The 17,221-nt window shown below is 47.4% G+C and overlaps 1 protein-coding gene across 8 annotated transcripts in view; it reads right to left on the bottom strand.

Annotated features, from left to right (window-relative positions):
* Nucleotides 1-17,221, bottom strand: part of LOC141059692 (solute carrier family 2, facilitated glucose transporter member 9-like) — a 198,832-nt gene that overhangs the window by 91,649 nt on the left and 89,962 nt on the right. For 7 of the 8 annotated variants that reach the window (XM_073555800.1, XM_073555802.1, XM_073555806.1 and 4 more), the window contains one exon: nucleotides 16,462-16,594. In XM_073555800.1, the coding sequence (XP_073411901.1) occupies nucleotides 16,462-16,594 (133 nt within the window). The remainder of the gene's footprint in view (nucleotides 1-16,461; nucleotides 16,595-17,221) is intronic. The other variant, XM_073555805.1, reaches the window with a different exon arrangement.

Genomic DNA, 17,221 nt, shown 5'->3' with positions numbered 1-17,221 from the left:
AAGCCTTCTCACCCTGGGATGGTCTGCTAGACTTTGATCGAACTATGAGCTGAGGGCTGAAACTTGGACCTTTAAAGTGCTAGCCTTTAGACCCTTCTCCAGTCCACTCTGCAAAAAAAAGAAATCAAGGATCTGAGCCTTTTCAGGATATGAAGGTTTTCCATATTTTGTTAAATGGAGTTGGTTACTGGCTTCCTGATTCTCTTAAGCATATTTATCACTTTATCCCAGAGATCCCTAGCCCTTAGGATGACGGACTCAGAAACCAGACCGCAAGCTGTAAGGCTTGAGGATCTGGGTGATAAATCAGCCCTTGGTGGAGAAGGTTGCTTGTTTATGGAAGAACCAGGGGACGATCTATCTTTAAACTGTTCACGGTAACGAACCAGCTTTTCCTCAACCAATGAGGTGCCAATAGAATTGTTTTTGTTTTGTCCCTCCTAATTATCTGCAATGTTCTTAGCAGGAGAGGAATCAGAGGGAAATCATACACCAGTTTGAAGTCACAGCGGTGATAAAAAGCATCTACTGCTAGGCAAATATCGTTTGGGTCTAGAGAGAAATATTTGCCAGCTTTTGCTTTCTGGGTAGCAAACAGGTCCACTTCTGGGAGACCCCATTTTCTTGTTAGCATCCAAAATGTTTCCATAACTATGCTCCACTACCCTGTGTGTATCATTTCTCTGCTAAGAAAATATGCCTGAATGATGGTGGAACCTTTTAGATCAGGGGTGGAGAACGTCCGGCCCACGGGCTGTATATAGCCCACGATATTATCTGCTGCGGCCGCAGCCACTTTGCCCGTTATTGGCCTCGGGATGTTTAATTCAGCAGAGGTGCGAGTGGACGGCTGCTCTGTGGCCCAGCAGCGCCCCCATCGCTCATTCAACTTATCGGCAGTTGAAAGCAGTGATGGAGGAGAGAGCGTCAGATGCTCCCTCTCCCATCACTCCCCCTCTGCTTGTGACTCAGTGGGCACGCAATGACGTCACTTCACCGTGCGCCACACTGATGTACCAGTAGTGGAGCCAATGAGACCGGAGTAGAGTGGGGAACAAGGAGGAGGGTTGAGTATTGTGTGTGTGTGTGTCTGCACTATACTGTGTGTTGGTGGGGAGCTGCACTGTACTGTGTGTTGGGGAGAGCTGCACTGTACTGTGTGTGGTGGAGCTGCACTATACTGTGTGTTTGGGGAGCTGCACTATACTGTGTGTTGTGGGAGCTGCACTATACTGTGTGGTGGAGGAGCTACACTATACTGTGTGGTGGAGGAGCTACACTATACTGTGTGGTGGAGGAGCTACACCATACTGTGTGGTAGAGGAGCTACACTATACTGTGTGTTTGGGGAACTGTGCCTGCACTATATTGTGTTTGTGGGGAGCTGCAATTTAATTAAGTCTTTGAATTAAAATAGTTTGTTAATTTTTAAGATAATATTTTTATACGGACCCTGAATGCTATTATAAAATTCTAAATGGCCGTTCGCAGATAAAAGGTTCCCCACCCCTGTTTTAGATGAAATGCAGACAGGGAGAGCACATGTCAATCTGACCAAGCAAACATCCTGCCTAAATTACTTTAAGGCTTTCGTGTCTCGTGCTTCCTTGGTGGCGTAGATGAGTAACTGTGGTCATATTGTCTGAGTTTTACCGCAGCTTTTTAGCGCTTCCTTTTCCAACTCTCTAAAATTGGAAGAGCAAAGACTTGTCTTGAGGCCATATCCCTTGGAATGAGGCATGGGAAACGCTGGCTCCCCATCCTATTATGCTGGTGTCTGTTGTGACGTTGATAGGGGATTCTGATCCCAGGCTACTCTTCTGTTCAAGTTTCTTGGATTGAGTCACTAGCTGTGTGAGGGTTTTACTTGTCCTGGAAAATGGATAGTTCTGCTTAGAGATCCCAGGGTACCGTCCCAGCAAGTTAAGATGTGAGTTTGTAAGCTTCTTGTGTGGACCTGAGCCCAAGCTACTGCCGGGATGTACAAAGTCATGGAACCTAGGGCTGACATTGCGAATCTCAGTGATATTTTCCTCTGATCTTGCAAAGTTGCTTTATTGGATCGTATCTGGATTTGTTTTTCTTTCAGCAGCCAAGACATCTGGTCCTGCAAATCTAACAGTATCCCTTAGAAGAATTTCTTGGTGGAAGGGATCAGTTCAGATTTCTGATTGTTTATTAGCCACCCTAGGGATGTAAGAAGTCGAAAACTTTCTCGTATGTGAAAGCAGTGTCACAGCAACAGAGCACCGCAGGAGGACCTCCTCATGCCCCATAGGGACAGGAAAAAACACTGGAAACTGGAAGAGTGGGGCAGGTGCTATTTGACCTCTGTGTTTCCTGTCCCTATTATAGTGGGGAGTATCTCCTCGTGTGGTGCTGTTGTGGGGGGTGACTAAAGAAAATGTAATTTCTATTGCTCCTGAACTGTATGTAAATGAAAATGGTCTGGTCCACTGGGCGTCCTCGCTGTGTAGTCTGTGCCTCATGTCTGCTTCTAATCGCCGTTCTCCAGCTTTGATTGATGTGGATGACGGGTCCTGTGTCATCTGCATAGCCAAACGTGATGTCGTGCCTATGTGGCGCCCCTGAGGCTCAGTCGCCACAGAGGTACTGCACCTTCTCCTAAGGTGTAGTGCCCCACCACCTAGGTAAGTTGGGAACTCCTTTCCACACTCCAACACCTGCATCCCACACACAGGATAGTTCAGCACTGACCACATTGCGGCTTCATGCTTAGAGGGTGGCAGAGCACCTTTCGTGGGTCCTTGCTTCGTAACACGAGATGTGCTGGGAGGTGGGTGGAGTGGAGATCCATATAAAAGGTTGGGAAGGTTTAGAATTACAGGTCAGTCTCAGTTCAGTCTGAGAGGTCAGTCTGACGGAAGGTCAGGCGGGAGAAGGACGGAAGGTCAGGCGGGAGAAGGACAGTCAGTCAGGAGAGTCTGAGGACGGGTCCGAGATAGAAGGAGGAGTGCTGCAGCTGCCTCAGTGATCTGAGCCAGCTGGCATGGGAAAGGAACAGAAGGAGAAAGACGTAGAACTGCAACCTAAGCTTCCATAAGAGAGAGAAGGAACAGCGCGGAATGAAGGAGTAGGAGTACAGAGAGGAGTTGTGGGTTGGAAGAGGAACCCTGCCTATAGGTTCTCAGCGCAAGGCCGGGGCCCGGTCCCCGATGTTGTATGGACACTTATGGTTCTGCAGACACCGGTGGAGTAGTTGGCTGTAAATGCACTACTCCCATCCAAGACTTGGGGCACAACAGCAACTGAATAGAGAGCCAGGACTCCAGAGAAGGGAGTCCCCGAGAGAGGCTACAGCTGTCTGTCATACAAGTAGAGTTGTTAGGAACATCTGACAGGAGGAATTTCAGAGTACCACGGTACTGGAGCTCTTCACACTAAAAGGCGCAATAGAGGAGTCGCTCAGGAGAGGTACATGTTGGTGGGGTGTTGGAGAAGAGAATCCTAACTTGCCCGGGAGGTTGATTGAGTCTCTACCCCGGAGGACACGGCACGGAGGCAGGCACCAGTGTGTACCACAAACTGTGAGTAAAGCTTTGGAACTGCAAGCCCTGGTGTCTTCCATTCATTTGTGCGCCAACACCGTCAGCACTGCTAAATCTGGGTACCAATATTCCTCACACCGCCTGCGCCTATACACTGCCCTGGGGTTACAGCTTCACCTGTGGGGAGCTACACCATCTATGCTGCAACACACCATCAGCCCCAGAGGATCTGCACGTAGCGTTGGCTTAACATCTTGCTTGCCAAACACCACAGGTGGTGTCACGAACTATCACATAAACTATATCACAAACCACCATTGATTTGGTCGCCCAGGGCCACGGACCGGGTCACAGCTGCCGTGACACATCCCACTGACACCTGCCCGGTACCGAGTACCCCACAGCCCTGGGAGGGCGACCCAACTTGGCGTCACGAATAGGATGACGAGACCCGATGCCATCGGGTTCTGTGTGCCTGAAATTTGTGAAATGTTATACTTTTGAAAATGTGTAGATCTGATTTAATAGACTGTAAAATGGACATTAGAAATGGCCGCTGGCGCAGAGAAGAAGGGCGTGAAGAGATGGGAGGTCCTAGGAAAAGACCGCGAAGAGTATTGGGCCTTTCCTGCCTGAATTACTATGTGACAGATACATGGCCCACCCCCCAAGGGGCTCGTATACTGGCTTGGTATGGAGGCGCTGGAAGAAGACGCCACCCCCGGAAGGAGGGGCAGAAGAAACCAGTGGCGGGAAAGGGGCCGAGGCAGGAAGAAGAATGCCAGAACGCCATTTTGGAGAGTGAGGGAAGGAGGCCTGCTGAGTGCGGGTAACAGATCTCCCCGGCGCCATGGCTGAAGGCTCCGACCCGATCTCAGGGATGAATCACCAACAGCTGGAGGACGAGATTATCCAGCTGACGCGCCACCTGCGACTGAGGCGAGAAGCGCTATGGACATTGAACTTGCAGCGCACCCCGGAGGGGCCTACACCGGTACCTGCCGCTGCTGCACCGGATCTTTTCCTGGCAGACCTTGCGGAGCTTGGAGCTGCTGCCATGCCATCGGCAGCGTATACTGTCCCCTCTTTGCCGCTAATACCGGAGGAGTTGTATACAGCCCAGGGAGCTGAAGCGGAGGAAGAGAAGCTCCTGCCCTGATCTGTCGCGGCTGCGCAGGTCCCGCCAGCGACCCCTGCGGAACCAGAGCTGCCATGGGCTCCACCGCCGTCCCCTGTGTCTCCCCAGGCAGCGCCCGTTGCCCCCACGCCTGCACCGGAGCACAGGCCGCACCGCTGGGAACTCCCAGGTATATATCCCGGCCTTCCTAATGGGTTGATGGGGAGGAGGTGGACCCTGCTGCTAGGGGTACGGTTGGAGCCGGCCTGCCCGATCCAACATCTACAGGAAAGAGGGGGATCTGGATCGTTTTGGGACGGGGATCTCGGGATTCCTTCAATGCCAAGTTCCCAGGTAGTTGCCTGCCAACGCCGACAAGCTGCAGAAGCCCTAGGAGCTAGACCTCGTACCAGGACAGTGGAACCACCTATCGAGGAGGAAAGGTTGATGGGCATTGAGATACATCATGGGTTCCATTTGCCACAGCTTCAAGGCCCTTTAGCAAGTAATCAGCAGGACGATGATACCACGTCTGGTAGCAGTTCCAGTTTAGCTTCCAGAACCCCAGGAGGGGACCACAATTAGAAAACTTTCCAAAATCTCGTTACCCAGGAGGGTTTTTTTGCACCAGTTGTGCCTTTTGATGTTTTTTCTATTGTTCATCATGTTTTTGTTTTTCTGGTAGCACTTTTGTTGCCTAGTTTTTGCAATGGCAGTGTTCTTCAAATGTGAACTAGTGATCATGGACTTGGAGTGATCCAAAAACTCTTACCTGTAAATAGTTGCACCTCTTTAGGTGCCCTCTCTTGGTTTTACATATAAAGACCCTTTGCGAAGATAATGTTTTATATAAAGACCCTTTGTGAAGATAATGTTTTACATAGAGACACTTTGTGAAGACACTTTTCGAAGATGATGTCTACCTCAAAAGACACTGCAAGAAATCCCGGCTGGGAGCGGTGTCCAGCACTTACAAGAATAATTGGTGAATGTTTTACTGTGAAGTAGTTGACAATGTGTTTTATAAGAGTATTAGTAACTGAGAAATGGCTTTTATAGAAGAATTAGGAATGTCTGATATAGAGATGAGTGATATGAATAAAGAATTGAAAGTGACAGATGGCGAACCAGGTATTTGCGGTCAGTGTTTTGCATCTAGGGAAAGAGAGTAAAATGATAAAGAAAAATATGTTGCAGAGAATAGCACTTTGAATTGAGAATTGCACTTAGAATTAAAAATTTTAGATAGAATTTAAGATAGAATTGTTTGCAACGTTCAAGATGAGTACCTCCTATACTAGGAAGATTAGTATAAGAAAAGTTTGTTATGCATTACAAAATTTTTGTATGTTTCTTTGCTGTCTCCTTTGTTGTCTTGCAGCCCGCGGACGTGATGTGTTTAACGGGGGGGGTATGTGGCACCCCTGAGGCTCAGTCGCCACAGAGGTACTGCACCTTCTCCTAAGGTGTAGTGCCTCACCACCTAGGTAAGTTGGGAACTCCTTTCCACACTCCAACACCTGCATCCCACACACAGGACAGTTCAGCACTGACCACATTGCGGCTTCATGCTTTAAGGGTGGCAGAGCACCTTTCGTGGGTCCTTGCTTTGTAACACAAGATGTGCTGGGAGGTGGGTGGAGTGGAGATCCATATAAAAGGTTGGGAAGGTTTAGAATTACAGGTCAGTCTCAGTTCAGTCTGACGGGAGGTCAGGTGGGAGAAGGACAGTCTGTCAGGAGAGTCTGAGGACGGGTCCGAGAGAGAAGAAGGAGTGCTGCAGCTGCCTCAGTGATCTGAGCCAGCTGGCATGGGAGAGGAACAGAAGGAGAAAGACGTAGAACTGCAACTTAAGCTTCCATAAGAGAGAGAAGGAACAGCGCGGAACGAAGGAGTAGGAGAACAGAGAGGAGTTGTGGGTTGGAAGAGGAACCCTGCCTATAGGTTCTCAGCGCAAGGTCGGGGCCCAGTCCCCAAGGTTGTATGGACACTTATGGTTCTGCAGCAGACACCGGTGGAGCAGTTGGCTGTAAATGCACTACTCCCATTCAAGACTTGGGGCACAACAGCAACTGAATAGAGAGCCAGGACTCCAGAGAAGGGAGTCCCCGAGAGAGGCTACAGCTGTCTGTCATACAAGTAGAGTTGTTAGGAACATCTGACAGGAGGAACTTCAGAGTACCACGGTACTGGAGCTCTTCACAATAAAAGGCGCAATAGAGGAGTCGTTCAGGAGAGGTACATGTTGGTGGGGTGTTGGAGAGGAGAATCCTGACTTGCCCGGGAGGTTGATTGAGTCTCTACCCCGGAGGACACAGCACGGAGGCAGGCACCAGTGTGTACCACGAACTGTGAGTAAAGCTTTGGAACTGCAAGCCCTGGTGTCTTCCATTCATTTGTGCGCCAACACCGTCAGCACTGCTACATCTGGGTACGAGCATTCCTCACACCGCCTGCGCCTATACACTGCCCTGGGGTTACAGCTTCACCTGTGGGGAGCTACACCATCTATGCTGCAACACACCATCAGCCCCAGAGGATCTGCACGCAGCGTTGGCTTAACATCTTGCTTGCCAAACACCACAGGTGGCGTCACGAACTATCGCATAAACTATATCACAAATCACCATTGATTTGGGCACGCAGCGCCACGGACCAGGTCACAGCTGCCTTGACACATTCCACTGACACCGGCCCGGTACCGAGTACCCCACAGCCCTGGGAGGGCGACCCACCTACATACTAGCCTCACAGGCCCGTGCAGGCGCACTTTTCTCTCGCCTACTGCGGGCGTAACTTAAAACATCACTGGGAAAGCGCCAAGCAACATGACTCCGGCTCCAATGTACCGGAAGCCTTTGCCCTCATGGTCTTTCTCCATGCTGCCAGAATGACATTGTTTGGCATTTGCGCAGTGATGTTTTATGCTCTGTGCGCAGTAGGGCAAAGATTTGAACTTGCGATCGTTTGATCACTCATGCTATATACTGCAATGCTACTTGGCTTTTTAAAAGTACGAAGAAGGCAGCCATGGTGGCCTCAGCAGACCCATAGTTGCTAAGGTAACCCATTAGCCCTTTATTCACGGCGGGAATTATGAAAACCGGCACGTGCAGACACCAGTAAAGAAGCGATTTAAATGCTGCTGTCAATCACTGTTGAAGCTGGCAACATCGTTGGCATCTGTATGATATTGAGCTAGCTCAGTACCTGACCCCACTCCTTACAACCCGCATGAGGCCTATGATGAAAATGTATGTCAACAGATATTAAGGGGTGAATAGTAGTGTTGAGTGAACGTACTCAGATAAGGTGTTTTATGAGCATGCTCGGGTGGTAACCGAGTGACACTGGCGTGCTCGAATAATATGTTTGAATCCCCGTGGCTGCATGTCTCTCAGCTGTTCGGCAATCCCTGCATGTGTCGTGGCTGTCAAACAGCCGTGAGACATGCAGCCGCCGGGCCTCAAACTTATTATTCAAGCACGCCGAAGACACTCGGTTAGCACAGGAGCATGCTCAGATAACGCCTTAACCGAGAACGTTCGCTCATCACTATTTAATATTTAAAACTGATAAATACTGTTCTAAATCACTTAGTGGCCAGAGTATTATAGTTTTAAAAGGAGAAAAAAAAAGTTATAACTTTTGCAGTTATTTTCTTGGAGGACCAACTAACCATTAAGGCCTCTTTCACACATTAGGTTTTTGCCGTCAGGCGCGATCCGGCGCTTTTGACAAAAACCGGATCCGGCGAAATGCAATGCCGGATCCGGTTTCCCCCCCATTGACTTGCATTTGCGCCGGATCGCGCCGGATGGCCATGCGTTTCATCCGGTTTTCACCGGATCCGGCAATGTGTCGCAATCCGGCGTCTGGAAAAAACGGCTACTGTAACGTTTTTTGTCTCCGGCGAAAAAGCCGGACACGCCGGATCCGGTGCGTCTGGCTTTTTCACACAATAAAAGCCTATGAGCACCGCAATGCGCTGGATCCGGTTTTTTTGGTCTGAGCATGCTCAGTAGCTCTGCCCACAAGACACATATATAAAAGCATGACAGTGGGACCCTCAGCCACACCCAACATGCCACCCAAGACAGGAACCAGGCGCAGGAGAAGGCAGGAGACCACTGCAGCAGCACCATCAGCACCACCACCACCCCAAATGGAGCAGCATGCTGAACAGGAGGGGAGTCCAGCAGCAGATGAGAGATGGTAATTATCAAATCCCCCATTCCTCCAAACTAGGGCCATGGAATATCAAGATATTCATTGGCCCTTTGTTTCTCTTTATTCAACAGCCGCCCAAGAGATGCAGCAGCAGCAACAGTGGCAGCACTGGCAGCAGCAGTAACACCACCCACAGGCATGGAGTGTGGCCAGCAGGAAGACAGCACATCATCTTCTGGGAGCCCTCCCTCGCATCGTCAGCGTTTGACGGTAAGTTTTTATTTCCAAAATCCATCATCTCTGTAATATATGTCTATTCATTGCCTTTTATTTCAAAACAGGAATCACAATATGAAGAGGAGCTCCCAGAAGAAGAAGGAAGGGGTGGACAGACACCTGGAGTGGGCTCACAATTGGTAAGTTTTTTGCATCAAACGCAGAAACACAACATCACACTACACACAACACATAGAAAACAATGTTCTGCAGACCACACACAGCAAACAAATGCCTACATCCAAAGACATAACATTTTTTGTTTTCTTCTCTAGTCTTCCCAATCTGGTGCTCGGCCAAGAGGTCCTCGTAGTGCCTCCCAGGGTCGTCGGCGACAGCAACGCGGCGGTCACCAGCGTGTAAGTATAAATATTTTTGCTTTGTTTTTTGGCACTTTTTATTTCATTTCTTTTGTGGAGGCTAATTATGTTATTTTTGTCTTTTTCTTTAACAGCCTTCACAGCGTGCTCCCGACTCTGACGGTGAGGATGGAGGGATTGATGTGGACCACCTCATCAATCTCGTCAGAGAAAGGGAGCTGCTATGGAATATGGCTGACCGCTGCCATGCTGACCTGATCGTTACCCGACGACTCTGGGAGGAAATCTGTTCGCTCCTTATGGACCGCTGGGAGGACCTCGATGCTCGGGCCCAGATTAAAGAGCGTAAGTATATACAGTACCGGTTGCTTGATGTAAACCAGTGTTTCCCGAACTCCAGTCCTCGTGGTCCCCACGGATCATGTGTTCAGGATTTCCATTTACTATGGAAATCCTGAAAACATGACCCCTGGGGACCATGAGGACTGGAGTTTGGGAAACACTGATGTTGTATACTAACCACTCCTTTCTCGTTTCAGGGGACAGAATTGTGAAGCGGTGGCGGTCTGTGAGGGATCGTTTCAAGAAGGAGTTCAATAAAGAGATGCGGGCCCCGAGTGGATCTGGAGGACGCAGGAGCAAGTACAAGTACGCACAAGCCCTGTCGTTCCTCCGGGAAACAATGGTCACCAGAAGGTAAATATTACACAGCACATGTGAAAAAAAATGTTTCTATTTAACTTTTTTTCAGCCAGGGCCATACCATGTCACTATTTTAATTGTTTTTTTTTCTCTTTATTCCACAGCACGGTGAGCAGCACTCGGGAGCCTGCACGATTGGACCCTTCTGAGGCGATCCCTGAGGAGACCGGCACCGAGGGACACTTCGACCGCCCCGGTACATCTGCACCTTCCCAGCCTTCCCACACATTCGACCCATCTGTCCCATCAACCAGCACAGGAGCATCGTGGCTGCCTACATTACATGAAGCTGCTGGTGAGGAGATCGCTTTCCCTTTACCCCACCCTTCTGCCCCTGCCACCTCTAGTACACCTGCGGGTACTGGGCGGCAGCGGCAGAGGGGTCAGGAAAAGACTTATGCGCCAGAGTTCTTGCATCTGAATGCATCTTTCCAGAACTGTCTAAAAGTCTTGTCAGAGCAAATCTCCGCAGGCTTTCAGCAGATCAACTCCAGCATTCTGGAGGTGAAGACACTTCTGCAAACCATGCATTCAGAAGCAAGATCTTCGCCAAACCACACCTTTTTCAGGTCTGTTGTGGAGCGCATGGAAATGCTATCTCCTACCCAGCAGTAAAAAGGTATTCAAAACCAGGTATATAACTGTGGGTAAATTTTAGCTTTTTGCCACAGTTGTGTTCCTGGTTGTGTTTGAAGCAAAGTATTTCACCTAAAAAGTTGTGTTTATTGTTGGTGATTTCCTAACAATGTACACAACTTTTGTTACAAGGTGAAATACTTTGCATAAAACACAACCAGGTACACACCTGTGGCCTAAAGCTAAAAATAGAGACCATGACAAGATAGCCAACTTTGGTTGGCAAAGGTATATACTGTTGGTACAGAAGGTACACAAGTTTGGTTAAGGGCACAAATCTTTCACACTCTGTCATGCTGCCAGTGTACTCTGCCTTGAGGTGACAAAGTATAGTGCAAAATTGTCCCTCATTACTGAAACCGTCACAGAACTTCTAGTGGTAATGTCATGGTAATCTTGCAAGGTGGTTTCTTCAGAGGTGTCCTCAATGGAAATGGGTTCCTTGCAGATAACAAAATTGTGGAGTACCACGCACGCTTTGATCACCTCGTCCACAGTTTCTGTCTTGAGGTTGATCGCAGTCAATAGGACCCGCCATTTGGCTGTCAGAATACCAAAAGGTACATTCAACCATTCTTCTTGCTCTTGTGAGGCGGTAATTAAAAATGCGTTTTGTTCTTGTCAATCCTCTGCTAGAGTACGGTTTCAAAAGGTGTTCTGACAGCTGGAAGGCTTCATCCCCTACACAGATAAATGGCATAGGTGGACCAGATGTTTGCGGCAGCGGTCTAGGGGGTGGGAACTGGAAGGTGTTTCCATACAGTTTACGCCCCATGGCAGACAGTTTGAAAACTTGAGAGTCATTGGAGCGGCCATAGGCCCCAATATCAACAGCAATAAATTTGTATTCCGCGTCAGCGATGGCCATGAGGACAATGGAAAAATATTTCTTGTAATTGAAATATTCCGATCCCGATCCGGCTGGCTTTACAATGCGGATATGTTTCCCGTCCACAGCGCGCAAGCAGTTCGGAAACTGACATATCTGTTGAAACTTTTCTGAAATTTCAATCCACCTCTCTGTTGTGGGCTCGGTAAAAACTCTTCAGCTAAGGAGTCCCACAGTGCACGGCATGTGTACTTCACTATTCCAGATATGGTGGAAATCCCGAGTCTGTACTGGAAATGCAGTGACGAAAGGGATTCTCCAGTTGCAAGAAATCTGTGGGGAATTAAAAAACAATCAATTAGTTTAAAATCACAGCATTACATACCAAAACTCAGCTATAACACTTGGAGATACAAACTACCACCTACAAGATTGCAGTGAAAGTGTGCTCTGATGCGAGCACATCCAATAAATGTGGCTTACCTTAAAGTCACCATCAGACGCTCTGCGGGTGAAACAGAGAAGCGGCAATAGGTGTCTGCTTTTCTTATGAGGTGTGCAATGCGCTCCACCAAGTAATCAAAATTCTCCATTTTCATCCGAACATATCCAAAAAATTTATCCGGGTTTCGTCTAAGGTCCATGCAGAGTGTAGAATAGACCCCACGCGTCATTCTCTTGGCTGTGATGGGGTGGATCCACAAACGTCGTCTACGATGCCTGATGCGCTGCTGTCTCGCTCTCTCCTTCTCCAGAACAATCACCCTCAAACGATTCGCCTCCGCTGTAAAATCCGCCAAATTCTTCAAAATATTTCCAATCACAACATCCATCTTCGCCAGTAACTTGCTCTTCTCTCCAACCTGCACTTTCTCCTCTACAACCTGTCAAAGAAGGGCTGTAGGAACACGCTATATATAGTTTTTCAGTAGCCAATCCCGTTCGGAAGGCCACAAGGGTCAATTTTAAAAACCGGATCCGGCGTAATCCGTCAAAAAACGGAACAAAAACCGGATTAACCGGATGAGATGGATCCGGTTTTGTCTGTCAAGAACAAGACGGATCCGGCAGAAAAACGGATCCGTCACATCCGGTTTTACGAAATATTTGCCGGATCCGGCGCTCCGGCACGACGCCGGATCGCGCCTGACGCCGAAAACCTGATGTGTGAAAGTAGCCTAATGGTGGAGACGAGAGCAGAACACCCCTCCTCTTCCATTTGTCTCGCACTTTCGGACTCGTGATTATGAGTCATTTTAATAGCCAACAGTGTTGTCTCAATAGCAAATGATCATTGCTTTGTGTGTACTGGGCAATCCAACAAACAGACAGAGAGAAGAGTGAGAGTGAAGAGATTCACAGGTATCTTCTTTAACCCGGGGGAAGCAATGAATGTGACAGACACGACTACAAGTGGTATCATCCATTCATCTTCCTAAGAGCATGAAACAAGCATCAGCAATTCTACAATGGAAGTTCTGACAAAAGGACGAGGCGGATGGTGTCAGGGACAGATTCATGGATACAGTAGTCATGCTCTGAATGAAATGTAAGAGTCATTTTTACATTTTGCATACTCTATCTACAATAAGTTGGAATAAAACCAGCCTATTTCATCTGCGGATCCTTTTTACCTTGTGAACAGTAAACACAGATTTAGGCTGTGTGCCCACGTTGCGTTTTTTTAAGCATTTTTGATGCGTTTTTCGGGGTCAAACCGCATCAAAAACGCTTAAAAGAAGCATCCCATTCACTTTAATGCTTTTTGGCCTTTTTGTGCCAATGGATGCGTGTTTTACAGCTAAGGAAACGCTTAGCGGTAAAAAAAACCGCAGCATGTTCATTAATTTCCGCTTAGGTCCGCGTTTTTGGCTATTTCCTATAGTCCAAAAAGTGCGCGGAAAAAACACATCAAAACGCGCGTTTTTTGCGCAAAAAACGGGCAAAAATCGCGCGGGGAAAAAACACGCATTGTCTGGGAAGGAGACCCGTTTCCTGAGTGTTTAAAAACGCTAATGTGGGCACATAGCCTAAAAGACAACTCAACTCTTCTCGTCCCAGCAGTGACATTTGCACAACACATAGCATGCCCACACCAGTCTCTCATAGAAATTAATGAATCCTTTCAATCATTTTGTTTAATTTTTCATGTTAATTACAATTAAAAAAAATAACAACCCTGAAGTGTCACTGGCTGAGCCTTAAGCCCCCGTTACACACTGCGATATCGCTAGCAATATCGCTGTAAAGTCACCGATTTTGTGACGTTACAGCGATATTGCTAGCGATATCGCTGCATGTGATACTTACCTCCGACCGGCTCCCCCGCTGGTTATCGCTGATCGCGCGAGAAGCTGCTGGATCATTTCTCGTCGGTCACTTCCTGCGGCGCTTCCTGCTGTGACGACGAGCGACGCGTGGAGCCGGGCGGGAGGACGCAGGATCGCCGCGTCTGACAGGTAAGTAGCGACCCCGTCCCCAGCGATGTCGCTGGTGAGATCTGCCTGAGTGGCAGCTCACTAGCGACCACCCAGCGATTCACCAGCGATCTGACCGCGTCATATCGCTGGTCGGGATCGCTGGTGAGTCGCTAGGTGTAACGGTACCCTTACAAGATGCTGACACTTCCTATTCTATAGAGATAATTTCTCAGTAGTCATCTTAACATCACAGGTAAGATTACACTTCTAATTAACACATTTACTATAAAGCTGGAGTGTAATAAAACCCCACAGCATTACCAGGTGACAATAAATGACAGCCACTGTTCTCTTTCTCCTTGTCCCTGCACAGTGGCTTCTGCACAGGCTACAGAGCATGCCCACAACACTCTCCTGTACAAGTCAATAAGAAACCTTTGTCTGAAAAACAACTGATATTCCAATGTTTTCTGTGAATGTATCTATGAACTTATGTTCAAAGCTTAGAGCAATGACAGCCACTGTTCTCTTCCTCCCTCTCCCTGCACAGTGGCTTCTGCACAGGCTACAGAGCATGCCCACAACACTCTCCTGTACAAGTCAATAAGAAACCTTTGTCTGAAAAATAGCTCATTTTCCAATGTTTTCTGTGAATGTATCTATGAACTTACAGTGGGGCAAAAAAGTATTTAGTCAGTCAGCAATAGTGCAAGTTCCACCACTTAAAAAGATGAGAGGCGTCTGTAATTTACATCATAGATAGACCTCAACTATGGGAGACAAACTGAGAAAAAAAAATCCAGAAAATCACATTGTCTGTTTTTTTTTCATTTTATTTGCATATTATGGTGGAAAATAAGTATTTGGTCAGAAACAAAATTTCATCTCAATACTTTGTGATATATCCTTTGTTGGCAATGACAGAGGTCAAACGTTTTCTGTAAGTCTTCACAAGGTTGCCACACACTGTTGTTGGTATGTTGGCCCATTCCTCCATGCAGATCTCCTCTAGAGCAGTGATGTTTTTGGCTTTTCGCTTGGCAACACGGACTTTCAACTCCCTCCAAAGGTTTTCTATAGGGTTGAGATCTGGAGACTGGCTAGGCCACTCCAGGACCTTGAAATGCTTCTTACGAAGCCACTCCTTCATTGCCCTGGCGGTGTGCTTTGGATCATTGTCATGTTGAAAGACCCAGCCACGTTTCATCTTCAATGCCCTTGCTGATGGAAGGAGGTTTGCACTCAAAATCTCACGATACATGGCCCCATTCATTATTTCATGTACCCGGATCAGTCGTCCTGGCCCCTTTGCAGAGAAACAGCCCCAAAGCATGATGTTTCCACCACCATGCTTTACAGTAGGTATGGTGTTTGATGGATGCAACTCAGTATTCTTTTTCCTCCAAACACGACAAGTTGTGTTTCTACCAAACAGTTCCAGTTTGGTTTCATCAGACCATAGGACATTCTCCCAAAACTCCTCTGGATCATCCAAATGCTCTCTAGCAAACTTCAGACGGGCCCGGACATGTACAGGCTTAAGCAGTGGGACACGTCTGGCACTGCAGGATCTGAGTCCATGGTGGCGTAGTGTGTTACTTATGGTAGGCCTTGTTACATTGGTCCCAGCTCTCTGCAGTTCATTCACTAGGTCCCCCCGCGTGGTTCTGGGATTTTTGCTCACCGTTCTTGTGATCATTCTGACCCCACGGGGTGGGATTTTGCGTGGAGCACCAGATTGAGGGAGATTATCAGTGGTCTTGTATGTCTTCCATTTTCTAATTATTGCTCCCACAGTTGATTTCTTCACTCCAAGCTGGTTGGCTATTGCAGATTCAGTCTTCCCAGCCTGGTGCAGGGCTACAATTTTGTTTCTGGTGTCCTTTGACAGCTCTTTGGTCTTCACCATAGTGGAGTTTGGAGTCAGACTGTTTGAGGGTGTGCACAGGTGTCTTTTTATACTGATAACAAGTTTAAACAGGTGCCATTACTACAGGTAATGAGTGGAGGAAAGAGGAGACTCTTAAAGAAGAAGTTACAGGTCTGTGAGAGCCAGAAATCTTGATTGCTTGTTTCTGACCAAATACTTATTTTCCACCATAATATGCAAATAAAATGAAAAAAAAACAGACAATGTGATTTTCTGGATTTTTTTTTCTCAGTTTGTCTCCCATAGTTGAGGTCTACCTATGATGTAAATTACAGACGCCTCTCATCTTTTTAAGTGGTGGAACTTGCACTATTGCTGACTGACTAAATACTTTTTTTCCCCACTGTATGTTCAAAGCTTAGAGCAATGACAGCCACTGTTCTCTTCCTCCCTCTCCCTGCACAGTGACTTCTGCACATGCTACAGAGCATGCCCACAACACTCTCCTGCACTCTCCAATCATTTTCATTGTATTCTATATTTAATAATATTAATTTGCTTAAACTGTAATTTTTTAGTTTTCCACTTTTTTTATAACATGATATTACTCACCATCTATAGTAGCATGAACATTGCTCTTATCTATAAGCAGGTAGCGTGGACTTTCTGGAAAAAAAGGCAACATGGAGACCTGAATCAACGTTGGCACCACAATCAAGGAGAGAAACAGAGGCCAGTACTCATCCTGTGAATAGATGTAAATGTAATGAGAATGACGGAAAGTATTAGCACATTAGCCATTGTATTCCGTCATATACTTTCTGAATAAACGATCCCTGCACATGTCAAGTAAGTTTCAGACCCAAGGCTCCTGTAATTGCCACCAAAGTGGAATGGGCAATAATTGGGCAATAAAAAATTATACAGAGGTAGATTTTATCAGAGCAAGGAAAGAAGCTATGGGCTACTTGATATGCCCGATTTGTTGGCATGAGCCGCTGCTCTCGGTTATTGGCTGCAGCGCTGTCGACGTGGCATCACTACTGCAGATATTAAACAGATACTGGGAGCAGCCATGGAGGCTCAGTGTTGGACCAGGGGAGGGTGAATAAAAGAGTCTGTTTTCATTTAAAATAATCTACTGCACAAGTGACAGAGGCTTTCTTAAATTGGATAATCCTTCTAAACCTTCCTAACACATTAGATGAAAGTCATTCAGTCCGGCATTTATTTATATGGAGCAGTTGGGGTGAAAAACACGGGTATTACGTACCTGGTAATGTGTTTTTTCATGAGACATGACGGCACCACGAGAGAGGGGATCCGCCCTACGAGGACAGGAAACCTTCAAGATAAAAGGGGGCGGCTCCTC

The sequence above is a fragment of the Dendrobates tinctorius genome, unplaced genomic scaffold (genome assembly GCF_039654945.1).
Source record: "Dendrobates tinctorius isolate UK_male_01 unplaced genomic scaffold, ASM3965494v1 ptg000230l, whole genome shotgun sequence".
Lineage (NCBI taxonomy): Eukaryota > Metazoa > Chordata > Amphibia > Anura > Dendrobatidae > Dendrobates > Dendrobates tinctorius.
Note: the sequence above shows the minus strand (reverse complement) of the source record. Positions and strands in the feature narration are given on the sequence as shown.